Consider the following 25,294-nt stretch of genomic DNA (forward strand, 5'->3'; position numbering starts at 1 on the left):
TACACGATTTAAAATTGTGGTTATGTTAGAGGTTGTATATGTCTTTTAGTATTATTATTATTGAGTGGGTTAGTATGTTAATTAGTGAGAGTTAGTAAGGGTATTATTGTCATTATAATGTATTTAATTTGTATTATAAATAGAGGGAGAGACCTATCTTCAAGTTAGCTCAATCATTTTAATCAAATCTTAACATGGTATCTGAGCAAGATCCTATCTAAACCCTACTTAGTACTTCCCTTAGCCGTTGCCGGAAAACACCATTCCTGTAGCTGTTTTTCCCAGATCCACCTCCTCCCATTCTAAGTCACAAAACCAACCATACACCCATATTCATAACCCCCCTTGACGACCCAACCCACAAAATCCCATCGCCGGAGGGCACTCCACAACCCCCGACACGTCGGCCAAATGTTGGAAGGGCCGGCCCCACGGGCCGACACGTGAATGAAGTTTTGACCACTTTTTTTTTTTTTCACGCCATGCTCTGATTCCTTCTTTGGATTATATTATCACGCTGTTAGGCCTATTTTTTGCTAAAAAATTCAACCTTTTTCGACCATGCACTCGTGGTATTCTGTTAATTTTTGTTCAGGGTTTGTGAAAGCTTCCTTGTGAGTTTTTTGGTGCTGTGGCAGCATTTGTATGTTTAGTTGTGACGTTATGGCAGTGCTATATTCATTGGCGTGTTGTTCACTTGGTTCGTGGTTGCGTTGGTGCTTCACATGATTTGTGATTGTTCTGATTATTGATTGTGCTTCTTGTTTTTGGTATGGTTGCTGATTTGTGAGTGCTGTGGCAGTCCTATATCTGTTGGTGAGTTGTTCACCTCATTCGCCATTGTGTTGGTGCTTCACATAGTTTGCGATTGTCCCGATTAGTTTTGATTGTTCTTCTTGTTTTTGGTGTGATTGCTGATTTTTGAGTGTTGGGATGGAATCTATGAATCCCAAAAAATTGTTTCCTACATCATTGCCGCAAATAATGACTGAAAAGTTGCATGGAAAGAACTATGTTCAATGGTCTAAAAGTGTTCAAATTTATTTAGCATGATTAGGGAAATCGGACCACTTGCTTTAATATGATTCTTTTGATGAGAAGAGAAAAGACATGTGGGTTCAGGAAGATGCCTTGATCATTTCCATTTTATGGAATTCAATGAAACCACAAATTGCACAGATGTGTATGCATCTAGATACGTGCAAGGATATTTGGGATTATGTCAAACTTCTATACTCTAGTAACACTACACACATGTATGATTTATCCTAGGAGTACTTTTCGTTACAATAAGGAGATAGGAGCATTGTAGATTATTTTGGAGAGACGAAGCGTATTCATGAGGAGCTTAATGTCGTGCAACCTATAACTGCTAATGTTCGTGAGATGCAGAAGCAAAGGGAGTAGATGACAATTCTTTGTGTTCTAGTAGGCTTGAGACCTAAGTTTGAGGCAGTTTGGTCCTAGATACTCAGTAGTGCCGAGTTGCCATCATTTGATGATGTTTATTCTCGTGTCCTTCGTGCTTCCTTTAGCACACGGTCTCCCGCTCTTACATCTGGATTTGAGAGGAAAGCCTTTGCTACACAGAGTGATTCTAGTTCTCTCCCAAACAACTGCAAAAGTTATTGCGGTGGTTCGAGTAGCCGTAGTGGTAGAGAAGGATGAGGTAGAGGTATTCCTTGCAAGTGCACTCATTGTGGACGGGATAACATATTATTGAGCAGTGTTGGGATCTTTGTAGAAGATCTTCACGTGTTTCCAATGCAGCCACCACTGACTTCACACCTTTTGGGGCAGCCAATACAGCCACTATTGACTCCTTACCTTTGGGGTAGAGTTGGGGGGGGGGGGGTGGCGGCAATTTATTGTCTATATGTCAAAGGAAGAGTATTCCAAGTTCCAATAGTATCAAGCATCACAACAAGCTTCTCTTCCCATTGCATCTCTTGCCCATATAGGTAATCACATAGTATTCTTGTCATCTAGTACTTCTTGTCCTAGTCTTTGGGTCCTACACTTTGCTGCTACTGATCATATCATAGGTATATTTAGCTTTTTCTCCACTATTCAATGTCCTACATATTTACCTTCTGTTACTCTTGCTAATGGATCCACTACTGCAGTCGAGGGAATTGGGACTATAAATCCCACTTCTTTTATTTCCTTCCTTCGATTTTATATATTCCCAAATTTCCTTTCAATCTTATGTCTGTTAGCAAAATTACTAAATCAATGAATTGTTCAGTGACATTCTTCCCCGATTCTATGGTTATTCAGGATTTGAAGACGAGGACAACGATTGGTGGAGGGCGTAAAGTTGGTGGATTCTATCACTTTGAGCTGCTATCCCCTTCTACTGCTTGCACTACTGTTGCCACATGTTTCCAAATTCATTGTCGCCTGGGTAATCCTTCATTGGTAAAGTTAAAAAGTCTTGTTCCTAGTTTGAGTTTTGTGTCTAGTCTTGATTGTGAGTCTTGTCAGTTGGGAAAGCACCATTGTGTTTCTTTCGCTTCTTGGGTTAGTAAAAGGGCTACAAATCCTTTTATGTTAGTTCATTCATATGTCTGGGGTCCTAGTAGGGTCATGTCCAAGTTAAGTTTTCAGTACTTTGTAACCTTTGTGGATGATTATTCAAGAATGACTTGGTTATATTTAAGAAAAGATTGTTTTGAGTCATTTCATGTATTTTGTGCCTTTTGTTCTAAAATAAAGACTTTATTTGGTTTACAAGTTCGAAGACTTCGAAGTGATAATGCTAAAGGGTTTTTCAGTGCACAATTCACTACTTACATGATTCAGTGTGGTATTGTTCATCAATCATCCTATGTCCACCCTCCTTAACAAAATTGGGTTGTAGAGCAGAAAAATAGACATCTTCTGTACCTAAAGTGTTTTGGAGTGATGCTATACTTATTGCTTGTTATCTGATCAACAGAATGCCATCCTGTGTTCTTAGCAGTAAAATTCCCTACTTCATTCTCTTTCCTAATTCACCTTTATTTTCTCTTCCTCCTCGTATATTGGGCTGTGTGTCATTTGTTCATCAACTAACTATTTTGGATCCTCGTGCTATAAAATGTGCCTTTTTGGGCTACCCATATACTCAAAAGGGATATCGTTGCTATAGTCCTGTGCTGCATTGCTTCTTTGTTTCTATTGATGTTACCTTCTTAAGTCTACACCTTACTACGCCTAATCACTGAGCACTTCTGAGCTCAATGAGTCTCTTCCTTTGCCTAATATTCCAGATTCTACATTGCTGTCCTTGCCCAACCAACCATCTGAGTCTCCATGTAGTTCGAGTCCTTCTCATCACCTTGATCATCCTAATTTGCAGGTGTATTCACGTTGGTGACTCCAAGGAAGAGAGTCCCCTCTAGTTTCTACTACCATGCCTTTGGTTTCCTTGTGTGATGATCTTACTTCCTATAATGTTGATCCTCCTATTGCTGTTCGGATAGGTACATGCACATGTACTCAACACCCCATTTCCAGCTGTGTTTCTTGTGACTTCTTATCACCCTCCTATTAATTTTTTGTCACTGCTCTATCATCTACTACCCTTCCTAAATCTGTTTCGGAAGCCTTAGCCCATTCAAGGTGGAGGGATGCTATGGTTGAAGAGATGAATGCTTTACATGACAATGGTACTTGGGACTTGGTACCTCTTCCTCTTGACAAGTCTGTGGTTGTTTGTCACTGGGTTTACACTGTGAAAGTCAACCCTGATGGTTTTGTAGCTCATCAAAAGGCTTGTCTTGTTGTTGAGGGATACACTCAGGTGTATGGTTTGGACTATTCTGATACTTTTTTTTTTGGTTTCCAAACTTACATTAGTATGTCTATTCATCTCCTTGGCTACTACTTGTCACTGGCCTTTGTATCAGCCAGATGTGAAGATTGCCTTCTTGCATGGTGACCTTGAGGAGGAGGTTTATATGGAGCAACCACCTGGGTTTGTTGCTCAGGGGGAGTCAGGCTTAGTTTGTTAACTCAATAAGGCGTTATATGGTTTAAAACAGTCTCCTAGAGCATGTTTTGGTTGTTTCAGTGCTATAGTACGTGAGTTTGGTCTCCAACGATGTGCTATGGATCATCCGTGTTTTATCGTCATACTTCATCAGTTAGGATCCATCTTGTTGTTTATGTGGATGATATTGTTATTACAGGTTATGATGATAAATGTATTTAGAGTCTCAAAATTTTTCTATAGACTAAGTTTTAGACAAAAGATTTGGGACTATTGAAATACTTCTTGGGTATAGAAGTATCTAGATCTCGTATCAGAATTGTTGTGTCACAAAGGAAGTATGTTCTTGATTTGTTGGATGAAACTGGCTTGTTGGGATCTAAACTAGTTGATACATCCATGGATCCTAACAGCAAGTTAATGTCAGATATGGGTGATTTGCTACCTAATCTTAGACTATACTAGAGACTTGTTGGAAAATTGAATTATCTCATAGTTACTTGGTCGGATATATCTTTTGCAACAAGTGTTGTGACTTGTGAGTCAATGCCTAGATTCTCCGAGGACAAGTCATTGAGATGCAGTAATTCGCATCTTAAGATATCTCAAAGGTGCACCTAGGAGAGGTCTTTTATATTGTTATCAAGGTTATACTTATATCCATGAATATATAGATGCAGATTGGGCTAGATCGCCTTTTGATCAGAGATCTACTATTGGGTACTGTATCTTGGTTGGTGGTAATATGGTTTTCTTGGAAAATTAAGAAACAAATTGTTGTGGCAAGTTCAAGTGCTGAATCAGAATATAGAGCTATGACTCACATCACACTACTTGTGAACTTGTCTGGTTGAAGAACATGTTGGAAGAATTGGGTTTTTTGCATTCTCAACGTATGAAATTGATGTATAATTATCGAACTGCTCTTCATATTGCCTCCAACCTGGTCTTTCATGAGCGGATGAAGCACATTGAAGTTGATTGCCTCTTTGTTTTGGAGAAACTTGTGTAGAAGCTCATTACAACTGCTTATGTTAAGTCAGACATGCAGCTTGCTGATTTGCTTACCAAAGCATTAGGGGGTGCTCTTGTTAAATTCATTTGTAACAAGTTAGGAGCTTATGACATTTATGCTCCAACTTGAGGTGGAGTGTTTGAGGTTTTATATGTCTTTTAGTATTATTATTATTGAGTGTGTTAGTATATTAATTAGTGAGATTTAGTAAGGATACTATTGTATTTAGAATGTATTTAATTTGTATTATAAATAGAGGGAGAGAACTGTCTTCAAGTTAGGTAATTCATTTTAATCAAATCTTAATTGGTTCATCGAACATTAGTTCGAGGGCAACCAATGATGGGAGAAGTGTGTTCCAGAGACTTTTGCCATATTCATCCTATGCTGATGTAGTCAGTGGAGGCTCTAAGTCGAAGATGGGTTCAGAAATGGTTACCTATCACAAGGGCTATATTGAGCAGAGAAAATGAAAGTAGTTTGGGTCATTAAGGAAAAGGGACCAAATGCTGAGTGCCTAAATTCAGAACTGCAACATACTAGGCCTGTACAGAAAGAGCGATATGTTTACTAGAAAATCGAGAAGTGGTGGTGGGGCTGAGTTCAAGGGATTGTTTGCTTTTAGGGGAACCTATGATAGAGTGCCCTGAGAAAGAGGATGTAGACTTTGGCATACAAGTTGATATAGCAGTAGCATATCATGTTGAGTCGACGAACTTGAATTCTGAAGAGGATATGGAAGAGGGTTCATTGTTTGATTCATTTGAGTAGATGGGCAGCATATGCGAGTCTGAGAAGGGGCTTTTGGTTGATTATAGGAGAGTAGAATTCAAGGATGAAGGATTGTTTTAGCTGTTTGAAAATCCCTATGAAACTAGAAGAGGGTGAGGCTAACAAGAAGGAGAATATGAAATTGAGTTCACAGCAAATGGAGAGTGTTAGCCTTCACTCGAACTCATATCTTACAGAAGCAGATATAAATTTTTCTAAGTGCAATTGTGACTTGGTGAATGCTTTAAATGCTGCGAGAAACTTGCCTTTTGACCCTAGTCATGGCTCATGGGCGTAGTCCCTACCTTGTTTCTAAGTCGGTCGTTCCTTGGTGTGATGTCGGGGGGAATCTTACTGAGAAAACGGATCTTATTTCGTCACACCCTTGTACATCAAGAGTAGTAAAGGCATCCTACCCATCCCTATTAAACCTATGCCTTCAGTCACTTTTGGCCACAAGGATGATTTTTCTAAGGGGGAGGGTCTTGACCTTAGCTTTAAAGGAGGTGAGAGAGATTGCCTTGACCTGCAACAACTCCTCAAAGGTATAGGTTTGGAGTTGGTTGACTTGGTTGGTAAAAGTGCTTAGGTTGGGTTTGAGTTCTAGGATGTATGAGAGAAGAAAGAAGGAAGTCCATAAGGAGTTAAAAAACTTGGTTTTGTCAATCAATTATGAGGGTGGGAAAGGAGTCGGAAAGGGTGGTGAACACAGTAGATTATGAAGATAGTTAGTTGGAACCTAAGAGGATTTGGGAGCGTGAGGAAGAGGAGTTTGATTGAGGAGGTATCGGATAAGAGCTCCCCTGATATTGTACTTATCTAGGAAACTAAATAGGAATCAATAGATGAGGGGTTAGTGAAGACTATTTGGGGTGTGTGTTGTAAGGATTAGGAATTTTTGCCTTTAAGAGGTGTGTCAAGGGGCATTCTTCTCTTATGGGATTTGCACTCTTCTTTGAAAGCGGATACCTTGACAGGGTTTTTTCTATGTTGGTTTTATTCGAATTTAGAGGGATAGGTTAGTGGTGGGTCTCTGTGGTTTATGATCCTTCTAGGCCTAAAGGAATTCCTTCTGGGAAGAGTTCAACTGTATTTTTGGTTTTTGATCCCCCTAGTTGGATCGTGGGAGGTGATTTCAATGCTGTTAGATTTCCTAGAGTGAAGAAAGAAGGGAGAAGATTTACCACGAGTATGCTTCAGATGAATGGAGGAAAAACACTTTAATACCTATATACAAAAATAAAGGAGATATTCAAAATTATAATAACTATTGTGGAATTAAACGTATCAGTCATATGATGAAATTATGGGAAAAGAAAGTTGAACAAAGATTAAGGCTAGAAACGAAGGTCTCAGAAAATCAATTTGATTTTATGTCTGGGTGATCTACTACAAAAGGTATATATCTTTTAAGAAAATTAATGGAAAATTTTAGGGAAAAGAAAAGGGATTTGCAAATGGTTGGGGTACCTAGAGAAGTTTTATGGCGGGTTTTAGAAAAAAAAGGTGTATGCAGTAGGTATATAGATGTCATTAAGGATATGTACAATGGTGTACTGACTAGTGTAAGGACTATAGGTGGAGAGACCAGAGAATTTCCAGTCACAATAGGTGTACATCAAGGATATGCTTTGAGCCCTTATCTTTTTGCTTTAGTGATGGATCAATTGACTAGGACTATCCAAAATGAGGTTCCATGGTGTATGTTATTTGCAGATGATATTGTATTGATTGATGAAATTAGGGGTGGAGTAGAGGCTAAGTTAGAATTATGGAGAGAAGGATTAGAGTCTAGTGGCTTTAGGGTAAGTAGAAATAAGACATAATATATGAAATGTAATTTCAATAATAATAGGAGGAATATTGGAAACAAAGTTAAACTTGATGATGTAGAAATAAATAGCATTAGTAGATTTCGATACCTTGGATCTATTATGCAAGCTGAAGGATAAATTGAAGAGGATGTAATGCATAGAGTTAAAGCAGGTTGGGTAAAATGGAGAAGTGCTTCAAGTGTGCTTTGTGATCGTAGAATACCCTTAAAATTAAAAAGAAAGTTTTATAGGACAACTATAAGACTAGCTGTGCTATATGGTTAAGAAAGTTGGGCAACTAAGAAACAACATATCCAAAAAGTGAAAGCTGCCAAGATGAAAATGCTTGGATGAATGGTGTAACATTGAAAGATAACTTAAAAAATGAACATATTCGCAGTAAGTTAAGTGTAGCTCCTGTAGAAGATAAGATAAGGGAGAGACAACTCAGGTGGTTTGGGCATTTGCAACGTAGGCCACATAGCACACTAATGAGGAAGAGTAAGTTATTTGTTGTGAGGGGTAGTAGAAAGGGTGGGGTTAGACCTAAAATAACTTGGAATGAGATAGTAAGGATTTAATAGCCCTGAAGTTGTTGAAAGAAATTGTCCATGATCGCATAAATTGGAGGAGAAGGATTCATGTAGCCGATCCCACCTAGTGGGATGCAAGGCTTGGTTTTGTTGTTGTTGTTGTTGTTTTGGCTTAACCATGCGACTTTTAAGCCTTTGGTTAGGGATCATGGTGAGAGGATGTGGAGAGGGGTTGGGATTCATGAGGAAGTTAATATGGTTGAAGGAAAAATTGAAAGTTTGGAATAAGGGGGAGTTTGGTGATATAGGCTTAGAAAATTTGTTCTTTTGAGCGAGTTGGCGGGTTTGGATAGAAAGGAGGAGGAGGTAATGTTGTCGAACAGCGAGGAGAGTAGAAGAGTCTTTGTTAAAAACGAGTTGGAAGAGGTGATCTTTCAAGAAATAAGGAGTTGGAGACGACAAAATTTAAATGGGTGATAGACGGTTATTGAAAACCTGTTTTTTTTTTTTTTTTTTGCCATAGATTAGTCAATGGAAGTAAGAGGAAGGATTTGATTAAGGAGCTGGAGTTGGGGGGACGGAAGGAGTACTAGTGATCAATGTATGGTATCTTCTATTATTGCTGACTTCTTTCACAATGCGTATTTAAAGGATAGTCTTAATTGACCTCTAATTGAGGGTTTAGATTGGGATCTATCTCTGCTAATCAATTGATTTGGATAGAGAGACCTTTTAATGAGGAGGAAGTGAGGGGGGTGGTTTTTGGGAGGGATAGAGATAAGGCTCCGAATCTGGTCAAGATTGTTGGGAGATAGTTAAGGTTGATTTGTTGAAAGTTTTCAATGAGTTCTAAGAGAATGGGATTTTGAGCAAGAGTATCAACTCAAACTTTATAGCATTAGTGCCTAAGAAAGCTAGATCTTATGAGGTGGAAAGCTTTACTGCCTAAAAAGCTAGATCTTATGAGGTGGAGGATTTTAGACCTATTAGTCTTATCTCTAGTGTGTATAAGATTATCACTATTCTTAACTAATAGGTTGAGTGCGGTGCTGAATAATTCTATTTCTAGAAGAAGGGGTTTGTTTTTAAGGTAGATTTCGAGAAAACTTATGATAGAATCAACTAGAGTTCCCTAGATAAGGTCTTTGTGAAAAAGGGTTTTGGGGAGCGATGGCAGAGTTGGATTAGGGGCTGCCAATCTAACGTGTGGTTAATAGTTATTATTAATGGTGAACCTAAATCTTGGTTTAATGCTTCAAGGGGCATTAAACAAGGAGACCCATTATCCCCCTTTTTGTTCGTATTTGTAGCTGATGTTTTAAGTAGGGTGTTGGATAGGGCAGTTGATGGAGAGTTTATTAAAGGATATATGTGGGGAATGAAGGGGGCGTGGTAGTCTCTCATCTTAAATTTGCAGATGATGCCATTTTCTTTCTTAATGAACATAGTATTTCGTTTAGAATAATTTTGTGTATTCTTATGTTTCTAAAAGAGTTCCTAGGCTTAAGATTATTATGGGGAAAAGTGGTTTGCTAGCCCTAAACGTACTCGATTAGAGGACTAGAGTTTGGGCAACAGATGCATTGTGTGGTTTATTGGAATGGACCCTAACCTATTTAGGGGTTCCACTGGGTGGGAATCCTAGCTAGGTGGATTTTTGGAATCTAGTAGTGGAGAGGATTACGAAGAGATTAGATGGTTGGAAGGGTGCTCGTTTCTCTTTTGGCAGTAGAATTTTGAGTATGTGGGTTTGTCTCTCTTGCATCCTTTTGTATTTTTTATTTGTTTTTAGAATTCTAGTTGGAGTTGTGAGCAAGCTTGAGAGAATAATAAGGGATTTTTTGTGGTTTGGTCTAGGGTATTGTAGGGATCATTTAGTAGACTATGTAGAGGTTAGTAAGTCTAAAAAGGAGGTGGGATTGGGTCTTGGTAACTTGGTGTCGAAAAACACCGCTCTTTTAGCTAAATGGTTGTGGAGATTCCCCTTGAAAGATAATTCCTTATGGCATAGAGTTATTTGCAGTAAGTTTGGGTTGGATGAGAATCGATGGAATACCAATGCTAGCTTGAGATTCTTTGAGGAGATTGTGGAGGTTTATTTCCCTGATTTACTTTATTTTTACCCCTCTCACTAAATTTGTTGTGGGGAAGGAATCCCAAATTCGTTTTTGGGAAGACCTATGGCTTAGGAATGATTCTTTTTTCATTTTTTTTGGCATCTTTCTAGATTGTGCTCTGAGCCAAACAAAGTTATTTCTTTCTTTGTGGACAATGGGAGGAGATTTCCAGTCTATTGGAATCTTCATTTTAGGAGACCCTTGAATGATAGGGAGATGGTGGAGTTCTCTTCTTTGTTTTCCATATTGAACAATTGTGCATTATCCTCGAGTAGGGATGTTCATTCTTTGCTGTCTGGATCATTTAGGGGGTGTTTTCTTGTAAATCTTTCTTGAATTTTTGACCTATTCAAATGATCCCTTTCCTTTTATTCAGTTATTTGGAAGGTTAAAGTTACCCCCGAAAATTAAAGCGTTTTTACTTGGTTGGTTGCACTTGACAAAATTAATACCAATAACTTGTTGCATATTAGGAGACCTTTGAAGGCTCTCTCCCCAGATGTTCGCATGCTTTATTATAGGAATTCAAAAACAACCTCTCACCTTTTTTGCATTGTGATTTTGCATGGAGGATTTGAATCAATTGTTTGGTGTTATGGAAGAGAGTTGGGTCTGCCCCTATTCAGTGGAAGATTTGTTAATCAATTCTTTTGCTGGTTATGGAAATGTACTAAGTATGCAGTTTTATGGGGTCTTTGGTTAGAATGTAATGCACAGATTTTTTATAGGAAGAAGTTGAATTCATATTTGGTGTGGGAAAAGATTCAGTTCTTGACTTCTTTATGTTTTATCAGGTTTGGTTTCATGGTTTAAATAGGGATGGGAAGGATTGGTTGGATTGATTTCTGCTTTTTAATGTTTAGTTTTTCTTTGGTTTGTTCTAGATTTTTTTTGGGAGATGCCTTTTCCCCCCCTTGTAAATTCTCTTCTTATTAATGAATTTCTTTTGCTATAAAAAGGTCTTTTTGCTTAGCCAAAGGAATGATTCACCAAACATCATGTGTAAATACCCGTCAGCAAATTGGAGTACAGGAATGGAAAAATAAACATTTACTTGACATAGCACAGTCTCTACTGTTTAATATGCAAGTTCCTAAGACCCTTTGGAGTAATGCTTTTATTATAGCCTATGTCTTACTTAATAGGGTGCCCTCCAGTGTTCTAGGGGGACAAATTCCCTTCTCTATCATGTACTAAAAAACATCCATGTTTCTTTGTTGTTTTCGTGTCTTTGGGTGCAATGTTTTGTTTATGTTCCGCATATAGGTCAGGACAAGTTCTCTCCTCATGCTATTAAATGTGATTTTGTATGCTACTGGAGAACTTAGAAAGGATATAGATGTTACAATCCTCTCACTCACAGGAAATATTTGAGTGGAGATGTGGGGACATATTACTTCTCTAGTGTTGGGTCTTCATGGGATAAATATATTTTTAGTCCAATAATTTTTGGCTCCCCCTAGTGCATTGATCCCCCTAGCCCTACCCTATCCCTTTAGAGAAAACTTCTACTCCTCTAAATTCATCAGCTATTGATCCAAGGAAATAGTTGAGTGTTTGTGAATGACGAAAGCAAGCATAGACTTTGCTACCGTTGTGCAGCCACCTTTTTTGCCCTTCATTGGTTCGACTTCTCCTTTTGGAGATCCATCTTAGCATGACTTGGATTTGCCAATTGCACGTAGGAAAGGTACATGAACATGTATTCAGCAGTCATTAATTGCTTATCTCGTTGTTCATCTTGCTTCAGCTCAACACCTTCATAGTTCTATCCATTCTTTTGCCTTGTAAATGTTCTTTGTCTCTTATCCTTTGCTCACATGCTGGAGCCCTTGCTAACCCTGGGTGGAAGCATGCAGTGGATATAGAAATGGATGCCTTGATCACTCGAGGGACATGGGATTTGGTAGATTTGTCTTTTGGTAAGGTGGTAGTTTGGTGTTGTTGGATCTACATCGTCAAATATTTTCTCGACGGCTGTATTGAACCACTTAAAACTTGATTGATTTCCAAGGGGTACACTTAGACATATGGTATTGATTATTATGAGACTTTTTCCCTTGTTGCTAGATTTAATTCTATTCCTGTATTTATCTTATTGATAGTTAATTTTGATTGACCTTTATACCAATTGGATGTGAAAAATGCTTTTTTTTTTTTTAATGAAGATTTGTATGAAGAGGTATACATTAGACAATTTCTATGATTTTGTGGGGGTATCACAGGGACTACTTAGTTAGTTGGGCGAGGTTTGTAGGTCAAAAAAGGAGGGAGGGTTGGGTCTGGGGAAGTTGATGTCTTAAAATGCGGCTTTTTTAACTAAATGGCTATGCCGCTTCCCTTTAGAAGAATTGCCCCCTTTGGCATAGAGTAATAAGAAGCAAGTTCGGTTGGATGAGAATGGGTGGATTACCAATGTTAGGTTAATATGTTCTTTGGGGAGTCCGTGGAGGTCTATTTCTCATATTTACCCTTCTTTCATCCCTTACACTAAACTTGAGGTTGTGAGGGGCTCTCAGATCTGTTTTTGGAAAGACCTTTGGCTGGGTAATGCATGTGATAACTGTTGACACCTCAATTTTAACTAGGCCTTTCTGAGAAGACCCAGCGTAATAAAAGTTGACTTTGAATCCGGAAAATCAGAGGACCCTTTTTGAAAATCCGATCGAGTCTTGAGTCTTGATAAATGAGTCCTGGTTTTATTTCAAAATGGAGCCTTTTTTTTCAAAATTAAGTCCCTGAGCCTTTCTTTTTAAAATTGAATCCTTGAGTCCCGAGTTTCAAAGTTAAGTCCCTAAGTCCCGAGTTTCAAAATTGAGTCCTTTTATTTCAAATCCAAGTACTGTTTACTTTTAATCGGGTCCCTTAATTTCAAAATTGATTTCCTTTATTTTTAAAATGAGCCCCGATACTTTGAATTAAGTCCGGGTATTTTCAAAAAAAAAATTGAGTTTTTTAATTCTAACCTTAAAATTGAGTCCTAACTTTAGTTTAGTCCTTTTTTCAAGTCCCTTATATTTTATTTTTTTTCGAGTCATTTTTATTTTGAGTCTAGGTCCGTTTGTTTCCGGGAACTCAAGGTCATACTTTCGTTACCAGATTGGTCAACTTTGATATAGGGTTTCAGTCAAAATAGGAATGCATGCATGAGGTCACATATTTTATTAAAAAGGAAGGGCATGGGCCCAAGGTTCTTAGTTACAGAGAGGCGTTTGCAAACCGCATAGCAAATACGTGGTGAAGAAAATACAAAAAGTGCACATGCAAAAAATTACAACTAAAAGAATACGGGGAAATGCAAAAGAAAATACAGGAAAATATAAAGCAAAGTATAGTGCAAATACATACATGAGAATACATAGGAAAACAGAAAATTCAAGCAAGCTCCAATCCTTGGTCGCCAGCTGGAGTAGCTTGAAGGATCATGAGTAGCAAATTAGAAAGAAAAGTTAGGAAAAAATAATAATAAATAAATAAAATCCACATGTGCGCAATGATGGGGAATGAAAATTGTTAAAATATTCCTTGCCATTGCAGGAATAAAGGGGAGGGGAATTCTGTTAGAACAATTTTGTTAGAGGGAAAGCATTTGGGCGCCAAATGAGCTGCCTAGACTCCTTATAAATAGGGGGTCTTGCACAGTGCAAGGGACGAACAATTAGAATGAGAAAAACAAAGGGGAAATAAGAATTAGAAAGGAGAGAAAGCTTTGCAAAATTAAGAGCATTAGAGAAGGCTCTGCAGAATTGAGAGCAGTAGAGAAAGCTTTGCAAAAATTGAGAGAGCAGAGAGCATTACAGAATGCAGTCAAGGGAAAATAGCTCAGACAGACATAATTTGAGAAGGCACTCTGTAGTGCCTTCTTACTCAGAGCCCCGAAGCAAAGCCGAGGAGCTGATCCTGAACAGACGCCCACAGTCCTACCCATTGGAGAAGAAGACTGGAGGAGAGGAAAGACCAAGGTAAGATTTAAAGGTCCCCTTTTGGTCTTGTTCAATCTATACAATACCCTGTGTGTGCTAATGTGAATGTAGGTACCTATATTTGAGCCTCAGGTTCGCATTTGAACTTGAGCTGAACACCGAGTGTCCCAAACGACCACCATGAGCTGAACTCTGAGCCGAATACCCAAGCCCTTTGAACCAAACCCGAGCCTCGAACTAAACCCCTCGGATCGGGTCCAAAACCCGAACCCGAACTCGGGTTTGAACTCCCTCGACCCACTTTGAAAAATAACCTGAGTCCCAACTCGTTTTGAAAAATAAAACCCGAGGCCCCGACTATCCTTTAAACCAAAGCCCAATTCCCATTTTAAAGTCCAAGCCCATTGCCCGAGTTTCAAAACCCCAGGCCCAATTTAATCTTACAACTGCGAGCCCCATTTAACATTAAAACAATCCCCAAACCTTTTTTTTTTTTTTAAACCTGAGGCTCAACACCCGATTTTTTAAACTTAACCCAAGGCTCGTTTCAAAAGTAACCTGAGGCCCATGCATGTCACGATCCACTCGGGTTGACCCGAGTTAATACACCCTAGGGGTTTGACTTATGCGAGTCAACATTGGTATGACCCATTGATTGAGACGAGGTAACTCATCCTCAACCCCAACCCTGGAACCAAACCCTAACCTATCCAAGATCTGAAACCTAGGATCATTAGAATAGCCACATACAGATCACAAACAACATCACACTTAGATCATACACGTAAAAATTAAAAAAAAAATTCCAAAAATAAGGTAGAATAAAAAACTTATCTTTTTTGTGTGACTTTTCTGGAAGCCGAAGGAGCCTCCCTAGGTTTACATCGATCCTCTGTCTCGAAACACCCCCCGGGTGTTCGCCATTCACCATAGTCCTACCGAGGGCTCCCAGAATATCCAGATCTGACCACGAGAGCTTGAGAGGGGGGGGGGGGAGTGTTCGAATTTAAGGTTTTGGGAAATAGGAAAAAATCTGAGAGAGAGAGTTGCAAAAGAAAGGAAAGATTCTTGAGAAGAAAGGATGAGAGATCCAGGGCTTGTAGGGATTCTAAGAACACATGTTTGAAAAAGAACAGAGAAATCGAGAGAGATTCTGAGAGAGATAGAGAAGTTGAGAGTTAGGGTTAGGATTGAAGAATCAGAGGAGGAGATTCAGAGGGTTCTGCCGAGTTAGAAGAAATCTAGGGCTTTCGAGTGAGCGGTGAGTGAGAGATTGAGAGAAAGGCTTTGAAAGCCTCTGGAAGTAGTAGCTCGAGAAGGAGAAAGTGAGAGGGGGGGGGGGGTGTTTGAATAAGAGATTGGGGTTTCTATGTGTTGTGTGCGTTGCTAGAAAGAAAAGAGAGATTAGAAAGAGATTCGGGTCAGAGAAAGGAGGAGATTTGTAGAAGCAGAGGGGTTGCAGAGAGGAGAGGGTAAGGTTCGTAGGGGATTAGGGTTTTCGCACAGGTGGAGGAAGGAGAATGGAGGAAGAGAGGTTGTCTCGAGAATGGGAGAATGAAAATGAAGGAAGAGAAAAAATTTGGTTTAAATATCATTCGTCTTGAAGCCATAGGATTGTGACACGTGGTGTCTGATCCACCACCGATGTGTAACACGTGGATCAACCATGTCCATGCACGTTGAAACGTACACAACTCCCTTTTGAATCGCATGATCTGTGCTTTTCGGGGACGGTTCGGATCTAGCCACGTCACCAATCCATGTATGCTTACCCCCTGGCCATTCGATATGTGCTTTCCTAGAACGGCACAGATCAAGGCCACGTCATCTATCTGGGGTGTCCACTCCCACTGCTCGATCTAAACCTCTCTGCACGGTCAAGATCTAGCCATGTCAACAATCCGGGAACGCCTCACCCCCACCGTCAGATCCCGGTTTTCCAAAGACGTTCGTGATTGAGCCCCGCCACCAACCCTACTTGTATGTGCTCTTCCATTTGATGGCCAACACGTGGCATCTCCACCTTCACTCATTCAAGAGACCACGCGGCTCACCGAGAGCCATTCAATTGGCATGTTGTAGCAACCAGCTTGATGATGCCATGCGTCTGATTCGGGTCACCGTGACCCGCTATTCAACTGCTGACACATGGCTTTGACCCTTAGCTTGAACCGGTCCCCCATGAGCCGTTGATTCCCTGACTGGTCCTCCCCTGGGACTGTTTGAGCCCTTTATACCGGTTCTGATCCGGTCTTCCTTTTAATGTTTTATTTATTTATATGTATTATATTATTTAAATATATAATAATTCACTATAAAGTTCATAAAATATTTTTGACTTAATTTTCATTATTTTGCTCAAATTATTTTTTGTATCCTATTTAATTACTTAAAATTCGGGAAGAATATGGGAAAATTGCAAAAAATTCTGAAAAATTGGAGAAAAATTGAAAAAATATTTTGAGGTCAAAATGTTGTTTTCATAAACTTTTTATCCTGAATGAGTTCCAAACCTTCCCGAGATTCCTAACTATCATTTCATACTTAGAAAAATCCTATAAAATTTCCAAATTCCGGGAGCTTATTTTCGTTAAATATTTTCTTGATTTTCTTTCTCTATGATTTCAAAAACGGGGCATGGGCTCTTTGGAGTATTGTATGCCTTAGTTCTGAGGGAAATATTTATATTGTACACTATGTAAATACTTGTGTGATCTATTTATTTGCATGTGCATTTTGTAATTTTTCAAATGGGAGGAAAACAAAAGGCTATTGAATTAAATTTGGGATAATCTTCAATTAATTAGGTACCGTTCGTAGAGCAGGTGTGTAGGGGGCGCTAGTACCTTCCCCTCGCATAAACGAACTCCCGATCCCTACTTTGGTAATGCACACCGATTCTACCCTTAATTGGGTAGTAATCATGAGTTCTAATCACACTTCATAAGGTTAGTGGCGACTCCAACATTCCATCTTTTCACGAAAATTCAAATCACTTTTTTCATTTCGCCCACCCCGGGCACCCTTGCTCCGTGGGGACGTCGCGACAATAACCATACTCTCATTTATTTGAGTAGTGTTGACTAATATTGGAAATTCCATTTCACTTATTAGTGGTAGTGGGGGGGGGGGGGGGGTTAGATGAAAGCAAATTATGAGGATCATGCTAAAACATAAATAGCATAAGAGTTGGGCCTGAGAGAGCAAAAAAAAAAAGATGGGGCATGCTGAAATCAGGTGTGACACCTGGCAGCACTACAAACCAGCAGCAGCCACCTGGAAGCTCTGAAAAATCAGCAACAGACACCTAACGCACAGATGTCAGCAATGTAGGAACCCTGTTGCCACCAGCTGCTACGGTCCTGCCATGTATCCACCTGCTATCTTTACCTTTCCAGCCCTGCAGAGCAGCCTGAACACAGACAAGAATACCGCAGCCTCTTGCTGAAAACCCTACTTCTAGAGAAAGAGGGGGGGGGGAGGGAGAACTCTGCAGAAAATCAGGAAAATTCAGAGAGAATCAGGAGAAAATACAGGAAATTCAGAGGGAGACTTAAACTGAGTTAGAAGAAGCTGAAAATCAAGTAGGTGTTCTTAATTTTCATTTATTCACTTATGGATTTTGGGTATTTAAAGGAAACAAGGGTAGAAACTTGTATAAAATTGAATCCTAGTTAGGAAGATTTAAGCTTGTTATCTCTAATTACTTGATATGGCTGCATAATACATATATGTTTCTTTGGTTATCATAGTTGCATATATTCTTTAGTTGGAAATTTTCATGTCATAGATACTTATCTTGTAAGGATGATGGTTTTACTTGCTATGTGTCATGGACCCCCAAATAAGGCTCAATGAAGGGCCGCGCGGCACTCTGCGTGAGCTCTCCCCCAACTGAGTCGGCCCATAATCACAAGTTCAACCCTGCAAACATGAGCACCGGATAAGTCCTGAAAACGATTGGAAATGAGAACCGCGTCATTATAAACGACAATAGAGCATATAGGCAAGACATTCATGTATAAAGGATATTCATCACACGATAGGATACATCTTAGTCTCAGACAACAAGATATAATAATGAAAAGGACTACTTGTGTTATTTCATTCAAAAGAACAACCATACAAGCATTGTCACTAGTTTAGGTATTCATTACAAATCTCTAGAGAATACATGTAAAGTCATCTCTCCTCCCCATTTAACCCACATTACGTGGTCACCCTCTAATACTATGGCAAATCTTGTGTATGCGTATGTTGATACAGCACTGCTATGTTGGGAAAAAAAAATGTAATGCATGCTATTTGGATGTTTTGTGATGGTCACTTTAGATTAACAGATTGCCTAGAGTAAAGAGTGTGTTCATGCATATTGTTTTGAACGAAGAGTGTGTTCATGCACCTTATGATCCTGCATACATGTAAGAAATCATGTGTTAAGTATTAAAATCCTTATTTGAATAAGAGGGAGTTAAGAATGTCTACCGAGCTTTTGCTTGCTCACCCTATTCCTTAATAATTTCAGGTTCAAACTAAAGGAGAGATCCACTTGTAAATTTCTCTAAGATACTACCATTTTGACATGTATGACAAGTTGGCAGGAAGACGATAAGGATATTAAGCGTGTCTTTAGTTTTGGAGGTTATGTATGCAGATTAGGGAGTGTGAAAAATGTTGTATGTAAAGTACAAACCAATGTAAAGAGCTTGTATATATATATGTCTTGTGTTTTCAACAAATGTTCACTCTAAATTGGATTTTAACTTGTTTCCAAATGATGATTTGTAAAACAAATTCTTGCCTAGGCCTAGTGACTCCATTGGATTTTAGATGGAGTCAAGGCCGGTCACGTGCCAAAAACCAGGGATGTGACAATGCATCCTTATACACGTCATTCCTTTATCTATTTCGATTGAGCTCTGAGCAAAATAGGGCCATATCTTTCTTTGTTCGGGATTTGAGTAGCCCATTTGTTTCCTAGAATCTCCATTTTAAGAGACCTCTTTATGATAGGGAGTTGGTGGAGTTGTCTTCTTTGTTATCTCTATTGAATGGGAGTAATCTTTCTTTGGGCAGGGATGTTTGGTCTTGGTCTTGGTCTTTGGATCACTTTGGAGTGTTTTCTTGTCAATCCTTTTTTTGACTTCTTGATGCACTCCAATTCTTGTTTCCCACTCTATCATTTCATCTGGAAGGTTACTGCTCCAAAAGTTAGGCATAGCACTAGCAGAAGATAAGATAAGAGAGGAGTGACTTAGATGGTTTGGGCATTTAAAACAGAGGCCAAGTAGTACACTAGTGATGAGGAGTGAGTTAGTTATTGTTATTGGTAGTAGAAGAGGAAAGGGTAGAGGTAGACCTAAAATAACTTGGAATGAGATGGTGAAAAAGGATTTAATAACTCTTAAGAAAATGCCCTTAATCGTGTGAATTGGTAGAAAAGAATTCATGTATCCGACCCCATGCAGTGGGACTTAAGACTTGTCGTTGTTTTTGATTTAGAGAGGGATTTTCTTAAGTAGGGTTTGTTGGCTCTATTTTCCATTGCTTTTATTTTCTTTGTATTTTTATTTTTAAAATTTCTGTGTTTCCTTCCATGAAGATATGTTGTCCTCTTCTAGATTGTAACTTTCTCGTCTTTCTTAATATATTTCTTTTGTGATAAACATAAAATTGAAAAAATTTCATCTCTATGTAACAGTGTAACCGTTCAAGTCCCATTTTGGAGCTTCTAACTTGTTCAGCATGGGATCTTCTCTTAAGACGGGTAACTAATGTTTGCTTTTTTTTTATTCCTTTCTCCAGCAATGTTAACTTACTATGTTCTCCCTCTCTTAAATTGTTTAGATTCATTGTTTATGTGCAGGTTGGGGATGATTTCATGGCTTATCTACTAAAGTATAGCTCAATATTTTTGCCCCTTGGTCCTAAGAGCCACCACCAGGTGGCAGGTCCTCCTATTATAGATTTATGCCCCAGGTTCTCTAAATGTATATCAGAGTCTAAACGACAATATCCTTCTCTTGTTGACTTTGGTAATCAAGGGTTGAAACATATTCCTGTCTTGAAGTGTTGCTAATATTTGTCAACTTTTATTCAGTGCTCTTCCTTTTCTTGAGAAAAAGATGATACATATAATATGAGGTTAAAGCTTCTGTTTTCTTTATCCAAAGTAGCTTGAATTTTGAATTATTATTTTTTTTGCAAGATTATCAGTGTTAACATGGCACATGGTGATTTTTGTGAGGATACAAAATATGTGGACATAAGCATCTCTAACCATTGTTTTGAATGAAAGCCTATTTGCGTAACCAAAAACCTGGTTGGTCCACTAGTTTACAAGCGATTGTTGGCCAAAAAAAATATATAAGAAGTTGAAAATATATTTAATAAATTTCTACGATGGGATAGTTTGAATATACTATATTGAATTAATGAAAACAATCTCTAAAAGGACTATGTTTGACTATATTGGATTAATGAAACGAATCTCTAAAAAGACTATGTTTAGGCAGTGTTTTGGCACTACTTCTGTTGCAGATTGGAATATTTGATTTTATGAGTCTTGAAAAGTCAATAGAGGTTTGGCCACCGTAGGTAATTGGGTTTCTGGCAGAATCTAGAAAAAGCAGGAAAGATTTGCATCTCCAATTACCTTCATGGGAAGCTGTTGTTATTGATTGTTTAGTATTATTACCATGTTAGCAACCTTGAATTAGTGACAGTATTATGGTCATTGTGATGTACTTGACATGCATTATAAATAGAGCAAAAGACCTATTGTTATGATTAGGCTTTCCATTTTACACAAACTGTTAACATGGCTTTGGAGCATGGTGTTAGGTCCTAAACCCAAGTGCTGTAGGCACTTCCAAATTGAGTCCTAGAACCGAAAATCCTCCACATGCACAAGAGAGCTGCTAGCAACACCTCAGGCCTGAAAACCAACCCAGCAGCTGCTTGAAGGCACAACAGTTGCTAGACATTTCCTGGATGATGCTGCATGTTCTGGAACAACAAAACCACTTAAGATCTTGCAAAACCAACAGTATAGCCACCCACAGACACTGTTGATCTTTCAAGCCCTGTAATCTCATTGTTGGAGCCTCCCTCACGCTCCCTCACATCCATGCATCATTATGTGAAGCTTCATACAGCCATGTTTTTGGTCCTATATAGTTTGAATCTCTATAAATCATATTATCAAGTTTTCGGTGATGGATTTTTATCAAAGGATCCAACCTCTAGTTGTTCGTGCACGGAACTTTGGTAATGATAGTATGGTATTGTCGAGGCTGTTAGTGGTGTTTGAGTTCACTGGGGGCCCAAAACAGTGTTATGATGCTGTGCTTGTGTTTTATTCTAGTTGTTTATCTTGTTCGTTTGTGGTCTTAGTGGTGTGTGATGGTGGGATGGAGTCCTTGAGTCCCAACATATGTTTCTTTGTTGATGTAGATTACGACAGAGAAGTTGAATGGAAGAAACTATGTGCAGTGGTCTAAGGCTTTCAAGATCTATTTGACAGGCTTAGGCAAGTCTAACCACTTGTTTTAGTTTGGACCCAATGATGACAAACGAAAGGAAATATGGGTGCAAGAAGGTGCATTTATTGTCTCCTCATAGTGGAACAAAATGGAACTCAAGATTGCACAAATTTGTTGCATCTGGATGTATGCAAGGAAATTAGGACTATGTCAAACTCTCATACTCTAGTAACATAACTTGCATTTACGATCTTTTCCTTGAGTTCTTTCAATCAGAACAAAGAGACATGAGTGTATTAGCATTATGTAGAGATGAAATGCATCCTTAAAGAGCTTCATATTGTGCAACTCATAATAGCCGATATCTATAAATGGAAGGGCCAAGGGAGCAGACAACTCTTCAAGTCCTAGCTAGCATGACTCTAGAGCAAACCAGTCAAATTCTAGATTCTTGGCAGTGTAAAGCTGTTATCCTTTGTTGATATTTATTCTCGCATAGTTCATGCTTCCTTTAGTATCCATTCAATTCGTGGTCAAGTATTCCATCCTTTTGTTCCAAGAAGACTGCATTTGTTACTCAAGGTGGTTTTGGCCATCACCTAAGTAGTAGTAGTAAAAGTTCTCGAGGGGGTATGAGTACTCATGGAGGAAGATGGACATGGTAGAGGCTCGCCACACAAGTGTACTCATCATGTATGAGGGGCTTATATGATTGGGTAGTGCTGGGATCTTCATAGTGAAACCTCACGAATCACGAACATCGTGCAACCTAAAACCACTAATGTTTGTGAGATGCAGAAGCAGAGGGAGCGGATGACAATTCTTCAGGTTTTAGTGGGCTAGTGGGCTTGAAACCCGAGTTTGAGGTAATCCGGACCTAGATACTTAGCAGTTAGAGCTGCCATCATTTGCCAATGTTTATTCTCGTGTCCTTCGTGCTTCCTTTAGCACACATTCTCCTGCTCTTGCAATTGGCTTTGAGAGGACAATCTTTGTCACACATGGTGATTCTAGTCCTCTACCAAACAATTGCAGAAGTTATTAAGGTGGTTCAAGCAGTCGTGGTGGTAGAGATGGACGAGGTAGAGGCACTTACAAGTGCACTCGTTGTAGTTGAGGTAATCATACTATTTGAGTAGTGTTGGGATCTTTACTGTAGACCTTCACATGTTGCCAATGCAGCCACCACCGATTCCACACCTTTGGGGCCAAGTTGGGGGCAATGTATTATATCTATGTTAGAAGAAGAGTATTCCAAGTTCCAACAATATCAAGCGTCACAACAAGCTTCTCTTCCCATTGCATCTCTTGCCTGTCATCTAGTACTTCTCGTCCTAGTCCATGGGTTATAGACTTCATTTCCATTGAACATATCACAGGTATACCTAATTTCTTCTCTACTCTTCAGTTATACCTTGTCTGTTACTCTTGTTGATGGATCCACCATTGCCGCTAAGGGAATTGCGACTATAATCCCACTTCTTCTATTTCGTTTCCTTTGGTTTTGTACATTCCCAAGTTTTCTTTCAATCTTATGTCCGTTAGCATGATTACCAAATCCATGAATTGTCCAGTAACATTCTTCCCTAATTATATGGTTATTCAGGATTTGAAGACTAGGAAGACGATTGGAGGAGGCCGTGAATTTGGTGGACTTTATCACTTTGAGCCTCACCTCCTTCTACTGCTTGCACTGTTGCTACCACACCTCTCCATGTTCATTGTTGCCTTGGTCATCCTTCGTTTGAAAATTTGAAACGTCTAGTTCCTGATTTGAGTTTCGTGTCTAGTCTTGATTGTGAGTATTGTCAGTTGGGAAAACATCATTGTGTCCCTTTTGCTTCTCGAGTCAATAAACGGGCTGCAAGCCCTTTCATGTTAGTCCATTATGATGTTTGGGGTCATAGTAGAGTGGTGTCCAAGTTGGATTTTCGGTATTTTGTAACCTTTGTGGATGTTTGTTCAAGGATGACTTGGCTATATTTAATAAAAGATCGTTCTGAGTTATTTCATATATTTTATGTCTTCTCTTATGAAATAAAACTAGTATGGTTTGCTAGTTCAAATACGTTAATAGTGCTAAAGAGTATTTCAATACTCAATTCACTACTTATATGACTCAGTTTGATATTGTTCATCAATCATCTTGTGCCCACACTCCTTTACAAAATGGGGTTGCGGAGAGGAAAAATAGACATATCCTTGAAATCCCTTGCACCTTATTTTATCATGTGCATGTACCTAAAGTGTTTTGGAGTGATGTTGTACTTACTGCTTGCTAACTTATCATCATGATGTCGTCCTTTGTTCTTTCCCTACTCCATTCTCTTTCCTAATTCACCGATATTCTTTGTACCTCCTTGCTTATTTGGATGTGTATCCTTTGTTCATGAACCAACTCCAGAGGTGGATAAGTTGGATCCTCGTGCTATAAAATGTGTCTTTTTGGGCTACTCATATGCTCAAAAGGGGTATCGTTGTTATAGTCCTATGCTGCATCGCTTCTTTGTTTTTGTAGATGTTACCTTCTTTGAGTCTACACCTTATTACACTTAGTCCTTGAGTGCTTATGATATTAGTGAGTCTCTTCCTTTGCCTAATTATCCAGATTCTAGTTTGTTATCCTTGCTCAATCAACTACATGTATCTCCATGTTGTTTGAGTCCTTCTCATCTTTTCGATTGTCCTAATATGCAAGTGTATTCACGATGGCAGCTCCAAGGAAGAGAGTCCTGATTACGCCCAAAGAATAACGTGGTAGTTATAGCACAACTTTGGGGTGTCGATTCCACAGAGAGACAAATTAAAACAATAGCTGAAGGAGCAAATAAACCAAATTTTACGAACAGTAAAGCATCAAGAATCCCTTGCACAAATCCGGTGTTTTAATTATTCTTAAGTCATTGAATAACTCAATTGGGAACTCAATTCCCAAAATTCCCAATTGGAAGGTATAGATTTATAAACCAAAATTAAACCAAATGTAACCCTTTGAAAAATCATTCACCACTTTTAGTATACGTAAATTATTATCCCTATTGAGAAAATCCAACGACGACAATATACTCAGGGAGCGGTATTGCAGCAAAGAAGTAAATCAATATAGATAAATAATTGATCCAAACATAATCAAAGAACTAATCCATTCAGTAGAAAAAGCATGATTGAATCCATAAACAGAATAAATTATATGATTATTCGGAGAAGAAAACATCAACAATGAATTGAGAATGATAAAACATAGGAGTTTAGTAATTGAAAATCAGGTACATAAATTAAAAATAAATTGAAAATACCATCTAGTGTGCACATCCATAGGTCTACTTGAGAATTTAGTTCTCCATGCCAAGATGAAAAACAAATAAATTCTAGAGAAAACCTTCAAGTCTCCAGTACCCTCTTCTTCACAAAAAAGTTTAGCTTATATATGTCCCCTCTACAAAACCCTGAAAACAGAATAATAAAAAAAATGCTGAAAAATATCCTCTGGTTTCCGGGCTTGGATTGCGGCCCACTTTTGACCCAGTAAACGTCCGGATTAGAGAAATACTATCTCACAATGAATTGTAACTCTTTCCGTAAGCTTCCCAACGCCACTTGAATCACGCCAATCCGATATTAGGTGAGAGAGTTATGATTAAAATACGGAAATATATCGAGG

General features: G+C 38.8%; 1 protein-coding gene across 4 annotated transcripts in view; it reads left to right on the plus strand.

Moving 5' to 3' along the window:
• LOC131144065 (telomerase reverse transcriptase) overlaps positions 1-25,294 on the plus strand; it is a 120,606-nt gene that overhangs the window by 6,448 nt on the left and 88,864 nt on the right. For 3 of the 4 annotated variants that reach the window (XM_058092434.1, XM_058092433.1, XM_058092436.1), the window contains exons 3-4: positions 19,851-19,916; positions 20,016-20,184. In XM_058092434.1, the coding sequence (XP_057948417.1) occupies positions 19,851-19,916; positions 20,016-20,184 (235 nt within the window). Of the gene's footprint in view, positions 1-17,626; positions 17,734-19,850; positions 19,917-20,015; positions 20,185-25,294 lie in introns of those variants that run through there. The other variant, XM_058092437.1, reaches the window with a different exon arrangement.

The sequence above is a fragment of the Malania oleifera genome, chromosome 12, assembly GCF_029873635.1.
Source record: "Malania oleifera isolate guangnan ecotype guangnan chromosome 12, ASM2987363v1, whole genome shotgun sequence".
Lineage (NCBI taxonomy): Eukaryota > Viridiplantae > Streptophyta > Magnoliopsida > Santalales > Ximeniaceae > Malania > Malania oleifera.